The following is a 10,664-nucleotide window of genomic DNA, read 5'->3' as shown; positions in this document are numbered from 1 at the left end:
ACAAACCCTGGACTGTGGTTGTGGGGGTCTGCACACAGGGGGCTTATACGAAGTCCCCTTTAACAAGTAGACATGAAAGATTTGTTTTTTTTTCCCTACGTATTCGTTATGCTACTAATTTAGTTTTGTTCATAAATTTTCAAATGAATTCCAAGTTTTTAGAATGATTTGAATTCGGATTGGTCGAAATATGATAGATTGATCCCAATTCTGTGTGAAGAATAGCTGGTTGATAAGCAGCAGTCCTGGAAGCCAGCCCGCGTCCTTAACCCCCCCCCCCCCAGTACATACCAGGCCCTTCGGGTCTAGTATTGATTCGCCAAAATATAAAAAATTAAATGGCATGGGGTCCCCCCCAAAATCCATACCAGACCCTTATCCAAGCATGCAGACCGGCAGGCCAGGAAAGTGGATGAGCAAGCACCCCTCCTGAACCATACCAGGCCAAATTCTCTCAACATGGGGGGGTGTGGGTGCTTTGGGGCACCTTGATGGGGGCAAGGGCCTCTTCCCGACAACCCTGGGCAGTGGTTGTGGGGGTCTGTAGGCAGGGGCCGTATCGGAATCTGGAAGTTCCCTTTAACAAGGAGGACCTGAGATCACGCCCCCCCCCCCACCCATGTGAATGGAATACATTGTACCCCTACTCATTCACCAAAAAAAAGTGTCAAAAATAAGAACAGTACACATGTTTTTGACAAATCCTTTATTACAAAAAGAAAAACAAACAATGTCCCTCAATGTAGATCTATCGTCGATCACGATGCCCGCCGTATAAAACAAGTCCAATCTTTCCATACATAAGATATGCCACACGTGGGAGAAGCTGCAATCCTGCACTGAGTGCGGGAAATGTTTTGTACGTAAATCAGATCTCGCTAAATATCACAGCACACATGGAGGAAAAGCCGCATTAATGTCCTTAGTGCGGGAAATGTTATTCAGCAGTCATGTAAGTGCTGGTTGAGTCCAAATAAGAGTGTAGTCTGTACGACCCCGCTCCTCAGAAACAATAAAATTATGGTAATAGAAGAGCTAGATATTACTTATGGATTACCAGGAGAGATCAGACTAAATGGTAAGTCTGACTATCTTAGTGAAGCACCCGTAATTCCTCCTCCACAGCATCACAACCTCCAACCACAAGATCATCTTTCTTCCAGGAGTGTGAGGAGTCAAGTCGTGTTTCTGGAACACCAACCACATCTCCAACCCCAAGATCATCATTCTTCCTCACTTTCACATCACATCTAATACAGAGAAACCCCCCTCCATCTTTTTTATGCCCTGTGTCCCTCTAAACAAGAGGATCGGCATGAAAACGAACAGCCCAGTCTTGTGAGGAGCCAAGCCGTGTTTCTGGAACACCAACCACATCCCCAACCCCAAGATCATCTTTCTTCCTCACTTTCACATCACATCTAATACAGAGAAACCCCCCTCCATCATTTCTATGTCCCGTGTCCCTCTAAACAAGAGGATCGGCAGGAATACGAACAGCCCAGTCTTGTGAGGAGTCGAGCCGTGTTTCCAGAACACCAACCACATTCAATTTCCCATCTATCATTCCACCCGTAATTCCTCCTCCGTACCATCACCACCTCCAACCACAAGATCATCTTTTTTCCTCACGTTCTCATCACATCTAACATAGAGAAGCCTCCCTCCGTCTTTTCTTTGTCCTGTGTCACTCTAAACAAAGTAGACCACAGCAGCAAGGTGAAGACCAGGCTCCCGCCAGTTTTGAGGACATTGTTCCACAGTCACTCAGACTTTTGTTACACAGTTGTGCTATTGTATGTTCTGTAAATGGGCTGAGAATTTGTTTCCTTGGTTCTTGAAGGACCATATGTTCCTTTTTACACGTGCTCAATGTTGAACAACCACGTTGGCCTCATAGACAGCATATGTATGGCAATGGTTGAGAAGATAGTTACCACAATTGTAACCAAGCAGCAATCGCTGAACACATTACTGTGTGTGTGTATTATATGTACATAAGGTGAGATTTTGTTTCCTTGGTTATTGAAGGACCAGGTTTTTCTTTTTACATGTGGTCAAACAGTTGCTGTCCGGTTGAACAACCATGTTGGGCTCATAGTCAGTATATGTATGACAATGGTTGTGTCAGAACCCGGGTCTGAACCCAGGACCTCTGCTGTGTCTGTCATTAGCTCATCTTGCTGAGCCACCTGAGATGTTGAACAGCTTCCTTCTGATCCATTAGACTTGTACCTTGTTTTTCGTTAAACCTTGAACTCTTTTTTCCTTCCATGAACTTCCTGATTTAAGCCATGCCTTTGCACTTCCTGTTTCACACATTGTTGTGCTCTGCTCCAGCCAATATCTCACTCTTGTCAAGTTCCCCCACCCCAAACTCGCTCATCCATGTCTTTAAGGACCTTGCTTTGTGCACTGGTCCAAATCATTTGGTGGAGGGGGGATTATGGTGTTGGGGTTGTTTTCCATGGGTTAGGCTTGGCCCCTTAGTTCCAGTGAATGGAACCCTCAAGGCGTCAGCATACCAAGACAAGAAGCGGAGACTGCAAACCGGGCCTTCTCGTCTACATCAGTGCCTGGCCTCACAAATGCTCTTCTGGAAGAATGGTCAAACATTCCCATAGACACCCTCCTAAACCTTGTGGACGGCCTCCCCAGATGAGTTGAAGCTGTTATAGCTGCAAAGGACGGGGCCAACTCAATATTGAACCCTACAGACTAAGACTGGGATGCCATTAAAGTTCATGTGTGTGTAAAGGCAGGTGTCCCAATACTTTTGGTAATATAGTGTATATTATATATATAACGTGACCTCTTATCTCTAGATTACCCCCACCTGTATTATGTAATTTCTACCTCTATTATAGCTCATTACCATGAGGATTGGCTAATTATTGACCATCATAGAGACATCATCACATCATGGTGTACACCACCTGACTGGTGGGCTAACTCAATATTGAACCCTACAGACTAAGACTGGGATGCCATTATAGTTCATGTGCGTGTAAAGTAGGGTGACCAGACATCCCCGGTTTCAGGGGACAGTCCCCAGATTGAGGACACTGTCCCCGGACCAAGTGTGTCCCCAGTTTTGTCCCCAGATTGGATTTGAACAGGTGCTGAGGCAATTTCAAAGACAGTCAGTGCAGAATAAAATACAAAAATCTGAATTACACCCCCCCCCCCCACTCTGCTGCTCCTACTAGATTAGGGGGGTGTATTTTCTCCATTGTCTGTGCCCCTTTCTGATGATCATGTGCTAGTCGGAGTGAATGGAATATTTCCTTAGTTTCGGGTGCCCATTTAGCTCCCCTCGCGTGTTCTTCTGCCTTGGCTCAGGTCCCAGCCAGCCGCCTGTTTATCTCCTTGCCTTCACTGGTGGAGTGATCTTCCTCCGCTCCCCACCCAGTAGTAGCCGGGGCCCGGAGAGTGAGACTTGATAGGCTGTGAGGTGGGTGGAGGCGGTGACGGGCTGATTGTCGCCATTACTAGTTAAAAAAAAAATATATATATATGTCCCCGGATTTCATTTTAAAAATCTGGTCACCTTAGTGTAAAGGCAGGCAATACTTTTGATAATATAGTGCATATCATACTACAATGAGGGTTTCAGGATGTCCCCCGTTATTGGGGCAGAGCAAAGAACATTGTACAATTAATCTCAATTAACTTGTCACATAGACTAGGCAGTAATATATTTCTCTCCCCATTGGTGGGAGTGGAGATGACCCATCTATAAGGATATACAATACATACACACACAGCACAAGGCCGTGTTCACACTACAAGACGTTTCTCCGGGGCTGCATTTCCTTTGAGCTCCACAAGATGGTGTTCTCACTTCTACCATAGAGACAGAAAGTACACAAACAGGAAGTGATGTCAGGGACAGGCAGGAAGTTCCGGGTGAGAGGTGAGTCGGGAGGAAGTAGAGAGGAGACATCGCTGGATTTGGCAGCAGAGGAGGTAATAAGGTTTTATTGTATATTTACACCCAGTAAAGTAACCCCCCCCCCGTTGTGTCGTCTTTTATCGCCAGCAGACACGACTTTTATCCCGCTACTCCTATATATGCAAGTGTGTCTGTATATATTATTATTATACAGGATTTATATAGTGCCAACTGTTTGCACAGCACTTTACAATATAAAGGGAGACAGTACGGTTACAATACATGAGGGGTCGGAGGGTCCTGCTAAAATAAAGAGTCAAGTGATTAAAAAGGCAATAACTACGTGCGGGGGCAGGGGCGGGGTGAGCCTATGGATAAAATAAAAGTTCAGTTTATTAGGTGGGGGTGGGATAGTCTTCTCTGAAGAGATGGGTTTTCAGGGGTCGTTGAAAGTATGGACAGAGCACTAGACAGACGACTTTAGTTCCCAACATGTTATTGTAACTGTTTTGTGGCTCCTGGTTTCACTTTCTATGTGTTTCTTTTCCTTGCTTGGCCCTTCTGTCTTGTAGAGGAAATCACGTTTTCCACATCGTAATCCTTTATGTAACCCACAAGTGTTTTTTTATCACTTTGAGCCTATGGCTCGCCAAATAAACACATGAACCTTTCCAGTAACGGAAGTCTCCTATAACACAATCTCATTGCTATGAGCCAGAGGTGTAACTTGAACCTTCAGGGCCTCGGTGCAAGAAACCATGAAGGGCCCCCCTAACCCCCAACCTGGGCCCTTTCCCACTGATTCCGGGACCCTTTACTCCCATGGTGGGACCCTTTATTTTGGTCCCGCAGTATCCACTTTTCTGCAATCTTGGGGTCCCCTGCGGTGACAGAACCCCCAGAGGGCATTCTTTCCGACCCTGGTAGTTCCACCACTGGTGTCAATCGTTTTTTTGTTTTTATTATTTTATTTCATTTTTGTACAATTTTTTATTTATTTTTTTTTACATATTTTTGTGACCCCATTGGGGCTTTGGTTAAACATCAGGGGTCTAAACAGACCACTAATGTCTCATTTTTGAGACACAGAACGGGGCAGGAGAGCCCCCAGACAACGGAGCAAGAGAGCCCCCAGGCAGCGGGTGGAGGAGAGCCCCCAGGCAGCGGAGCAGGGGAGCCCCCAGACAACAAAGCAGGAGAGCCCCCAGGCAGCGGGTGGAGGAGAGCCCCCAGACAACAGAGCAGGAGAGCCCCCAGACAACAGAGCAGGAGAGCCCCCAGACAACGGAGCAGGAGAGCCCCCAGACAACGGAGCAAGAGAGCCCCCAGGCAGCGGGTGGAGGAGAGCCCCCAGGCAGCGGGAGTAGGAGAGCCCCCAGGCAGCGGGTGGAGGAGAGCCAGAGAACCCCCAGGCAGCTGGGGGGAAGGAGAGCCCCCAGGCTGCGGGTGGAGGAGAGCCCCCAGGCAGCGGGTGGAGGATAGCCCCCAGGCAGCGGGGGGGAAGGAGAGCCCCCAGGCAGCGGGTGGAGGAGAGCCAGAGAACCCCCAGGCAGCTGGGGGGAAGGAGAGCCCCCAGGCTGCGGGTGGAGGAGAGCCCCCAGGCAGTGGGGGGAGAGCCCCCAGGCAGCGGGGGGAGAGCCCCCAGGCAGCTGGGGGAGGAGAGCCCACAGACAGCTGGGGGAGGAGAGCCCACAGACAGCTGGGGGAGGAGAGCCCACAGACAGCTGGGGGAGGAGAGCCCACAGACAGCTAGGGGAGGAGAGCCCACAGACAGCTGGGGGAGGAGAGCCCACAGACAGCTAGGGGAGGAGAGCCCACAGTCAGCGGGCGGAGGAGAACCCACAGACAGCTGGGGGAGGAGAGCCCACAGTCAGTGGGCGGAGGAGAACCCACAGACAGCTGTGGGAGGAGAGCCCACAGACAGCTGTAGGAGGAGAGCCCACAGACAGCTGTAGGAGGAGAGCCCACAGACAGCGGGAGGAGGAGAGCCCACAGACAGCTGGGGGAGGAGAGCCCACACACAGCAGGGCAGGAGAGCCCACAGACAGCGTTGCAGGATAGAGCACACAGCGGGGTGGCAGGACCTAGATAGGAGCGGCATGCAGAGAAACTGATCCTCCATTCTCCTCCAGTTTCTCAACATGCCGCCCCCTTCTGGCAGTGTGAAAGGGCTCTGAAAGCACTTGGGCTTTCACATTGGGATTGCAGATATGGTTTCTTTCAGGTGCTTTACAGGCGCTTTTTTTTAATGCCAAAGTGCCTGAAAAACACCCCAGTGTGAAAGGGGTCTTAGGAGATATTCATTGTATCTACAAGTAAGCTATATTATAAGCTATGTTGGGCTCCTTAGGCCCAACAAAACAAGCAAACTCCGAGCACGGCAAGACTAAGTGTGTTGTCCTATTCCAGACAATAGTACAGAGCCAGGAACTTCTAAAAGTAACATCAACCCTCATAATAACCCCCTATATGTTCTCCTGATAATTATCTCATATCCACCTATAGGGAAACTTGCATAGATCACATGACCACATCAATGAGGATGGAGGAGGACCGGAGTCACATGACTGAGAAGGTACTAAACCTCACCCTGGAGATCGTCTACCTGCTGACTGGAGAGGTGAGGAGGATTCTGGGAGGTCACATGACATCACTCTTATCTCTATTAATAATACACAGACCTGACCGGAGAGGTGAGGAGGATTCTGGGAGTCTAACATGATATTCCTATTGGTTCTCCAATACAGAGATTTCCTCTTGTGAAGTCAGGTGATCACATGACCATCACAGTGCCTCCATGTGACTCCCTAAAACCTGAGAGACACAACATGGAGAAGATTCTAGAAGTCACCAAGAAGATGATGGAGCTGCTGACAGGAGAGGTGAGGAGGATTCTGGGACATTATCCAGTAACAGACAAGGGGTGTGTCTGGATGGTGACTGTATCATTGTGTGTGTCAGGTTCCTATAAGGTGTCAGGATGTCACTGTCTATTTCTCCATGGAGGAGTGGGAGTATTTAGAAGGACACAAGGATCTCTACAAGGACGTCATGATGGACAATCAGCCGCCCCTCACATCACCGGGTAAGAGGAGACTTTATTGTAAAGGAGAGAGCAGTACGGAGGCTCCACCTAGATCCCCCATCATCTGATAAACACATAGAAAAAATTAGCCAGGTTCAGAGAGAGTTACGCCGGCGTATCAGTAGATACGCCGTCGTAACTCTGAATCTGCGCCGTCGTATATTTAAGTGTATTCTCAAATTGAGATACACTTAAATCTAGCTAAGATGAGACCGCCGCCGGCGGTCGTATCTTACTGTCTATTTCCGCCGGTCGCTAGGGGCGTGTACGCTAATTTACGCCTAGAATGCGTATTTCAGCGAGATACGCCTATTCACGAACGTACGCTTGCCCGTCGCAGTAAAGATACGCCGTTTACGTAAGGCGTTTTCAGGCCTAAAGATATTCCACCAAAAAGATGGCTCAGCCAATGTTAAGTAAGGACGTCGGAACCGCGTTGAATTTTAAAATGTTTACATCGTTTGCGTAAGTCGTCCGTGAATGGGGCTGGGCATAATTTACGTTCACGTCGAAACCAATAAGTCTTTGCGGCGTAATTTGGAGCATGCGCACTGGGATACGTCCACGGACGGCGCATGCGCCGTTCGTTCAAAACGTCAATCGCGTCGGGTCACGATTCATTAGCATAAAACACGCCCACCTCTTCACAATTTGAATTAGGAGCGCTTACGCCGGCCCATTTACGCTACGCCGCCGTAACTTAGGACGCAAGTGCTTTATGAATACAGCACTTGCCTCTCTAACTTACGGCGGCGTAGCGCATATGAGCTGTGCTACGCCCGCCTAACAATACGCCGCTCTACCTGAATCCGGCTAAATGCATTCAGTCAGTGTGTGTGTTTCCTACAGATGGATCCAGTAATGGGAACCCACCAGAGAGATGTCCCCGTCCTCTGTATTCCCGGGATTCCACACAGGAAGGTCACACCATCCCCCACCATTATCAGGTAGATGAGGAACAATTATTGGTGGTTATGATTTATACACAAACATGTTTATTATAATGAATGTTTTATTCTATATTCAGAGTGGAAACCTCGGGAAATATAATACTGTTGTCGTTAAAGAAGAGTATAAAGAGGAGGAGGAGGAGTATGGAGTGATGGAGGAGTTTTCAGAAGGACACAAGGATATGATGGAGCCACCTAATACCAGGAACCCCCCAGAGAGATGTCCCCGTCCTCTGTATTCCCGGGATTCCACACAGGAAGGTCACACCATCCACCACCATCATCAGGTAGGTGGAGTTGAGGGTCGGGAACATAAAGTGATTGAACAGTCTGACATGTGGAGACATTTTGTTGGTTCAGGGTGAAGATCTGATGAACATGAAAATTGAGGGTGAAGAAGAAGAGACGTATGTGAGGGATGATCAGCAGTCTATGGAGGAGGATGGAATAACGGGGACATTTATAGAGGAGGACACTCCTACAGAGATCAGCACAGGTGAGACATAACATTCTCTGCTCACTGATTGGTCCAGAGTCGGGCTGAGCATAAGGTTTTCTCCAGACGCAAGTTTGGACTGAACCTTTGCTGGCAGCTCAGGCGTTCTCGGAGAACATCTCCTCACTCATATCTACCTGATCCAGATGGAATCTTGATGGAAGTGAACTAGCCCTCTCATATCTATTGATGATGTTTTTCTATTTTTCCAGGACACGCCATGGAGAAACCCTCAAAGGATCGTCTCACTTTATCTCCAGGTTGTAAAATGGAAGATGAGGACATCACAGGAGATTGTGGAGGAGAAAAGACAATGAGCTCCACTATGGATGGAGGACTTCACAGTGTGGATAGACCATGGAATCCTTCTGACTCTAAGCAACCTCGTACTGTGAAGGGTAGGCGCAGAAAACAGAAGAAGAAGAAATTTTCCTGTCCTGAGTGCGGGAAACGTTATGGACGAAAATCAGGCCTTCTCGTACATCAACAAAGTCACGCGGGAGGGAAGCCATATCCCTGCCCTGAGTGCGGGAAACGCTTTTCACATGAGGACCATCTTGCTAGGCATCGGAAGCGCCACACAGGAAAATATATGTATTCCTGCCCTGAGTGCAGGAAATGTTTTTCAAGGAAAGCAGGCCTCATCACACATCGAAAACTTCACACGAGGGAGAAGCCGTATTCCTGCCTAGTCTGCGGGAAATGTTTTTCACTGAAGTCCCTTTTTTCCGGACATCAGAGGTTGCACATAAGAGAGAAGCGGAATTCCTGTCCTGAGTGCGGGAAATGTTATCCATGGAAATCGCAGCTTCGCGCACATCAAAAAATTCACGTGGAGGGGAAGCCGTTTCCCTGCCCTGAATGCGGGAAATGCTTTTCACATAAGTCCTATCTTGCTGTACATCAGAGGTACCACACAGGGGGGAGTCTGTATTCCTGCCCTGTGTGTGGGAAATGTTATCCAAGGAAATCAGATATGGTCAGACATCGAGAACTCCACACGGGGGAGAAGCCGTATTCCTGCCCAGAGTGCGGGAAATGTTTTTCACAGAAGCACAATCTTGTCAAACATCTGAGGTGTCACACGGGAGAGAAGCCGTATTCCTGCCCAGAGTGCGGGAAATGTTTTCCATGGAAGCCCTATCTTGTCAAACATCTGAGGTGTCACACGGGAGAGAAGCCGTATTCCTGCCCAGAGTGCGGGAAATGTTTTTCACGGAAGCCCTATCTTGTCAATCATCTGAGGTGTCACACGGGAGAGAAGCTGTATTCCTGCCCAGAGTGCGGGAGATGTTTTTCACGGAAGCCCTTTCTTGTCAAACATCTGAGGTGTCACACGGGAGAGAGGCCCTATTCCTGTCCTGAGTGTGGGAAATGTTATCCAACGAAATCAGTCCTGGTCAGACATCGAAAACTTCACACAGGGGAAAAGCCGTATTCCTGCCTAGACTGCGGGAAACGTTTTACACAGAAGCCCCATCTTGCCAGACATCAGAGATGTCACACGGGTGAGAAGCCGTATTCTTGTCCCGATTGCGGGAAATGTTTTACAGATAAGTGCAGTGTCTCCAAGCATCAGCGATCCCACACAACCAGTGCCGATCCTGACCTCCCTGGGGGCCCTAAGCAAGATGACATGTCACATTAAATTTGAGAAACGGAGGGGGGGTGCTGCCGACAGCGAAATGTCAGATTAAAGTTGAGAAGCAGGGGGGTGTTCTGTTGTCGGAAATGACATCTTACATTAAAGTGAGAAGCGGGGGTGCTGACTTCTTACCTCTTCTCCCATGCAGCCAGCGAGTTAAGAAGCCGGGTCATGGGCCGAAAATGACTTCTCACCAGGCCGGGCCTGTAGTAATTTGCGGGGCCATAAGGGGCTTGCATAGTGAGCCTATAGGGCGAATTGGCCCTGCACACAACCCTCGAAGTGTATTAATGTTTCCAGTCTAGGAAATTTCTTCTCTAGGAATCGTACTTCAGAGGTCTCACATACGGAAGAAGCAAACCTTGATGCACACCGTGACTTTGATATTTATGATGTAAGAAACTTTTCATCAGAGAATTAAAGATTACGAAGTTTACAAATTTGTTTGGCTTTTTTTGTTACAAAAGGGGGAGGGGGGGGTGCTATTGGTTCACGAGTCCCTTCTGCAGTGTAGTCTGATCTCATTTGCACTTCAGAAGAAACTGAGACAAGCAGTAGAATGGCTGTCACAGTGGTCACATGACCAGGAGCCC

At 48.5% G+C, this 10,664-nt stretch overlaps 1 protein-coding gene across 1 annotated transcript; it reads left to right on the top strand.

Annotated features, from left to right (window-relative positions):
* Positions 1-9,162: 9,162 nt before the first annotated feature.
* LOC120910752 (gastrula zinc finger protein XlCGF67.1-like) lies at positions 9,163-10,089 on the top strand. The gene has a single exon (XM_040322486.1). It carries the CDS (start codon positions 9,403-9,405, stop codon positions 10,072-10,074), a length of 672 nt encoding a protein of 223 aa, XP_040178420.1. The 5' UTR covers positions 9,163-9,402; the 3' UTR covers positions 10,075-10,089.
* The last annotated feature ends 575 nt before the right edge of the window (positions 10,090-10,664 follow it).

The sequence above is a fragment of the Rana temporaria genome, chromosome 8, assembly GCF_905171775.1.
Source record: "Rana temporaria chromosome 8, aRanTem1.1, whole genome shotgun sequence".
Classification (NCBI taxonomy): Eukaryota; Metazoa; Chordata; class Amphibia; order Anura; family Ranidae; genus Rana; species Rana temporaria.
Note: the sequence above shows the minus strand (reverse complement) of the source record. Positions and strands in the feature narration are given on the sequence as shown.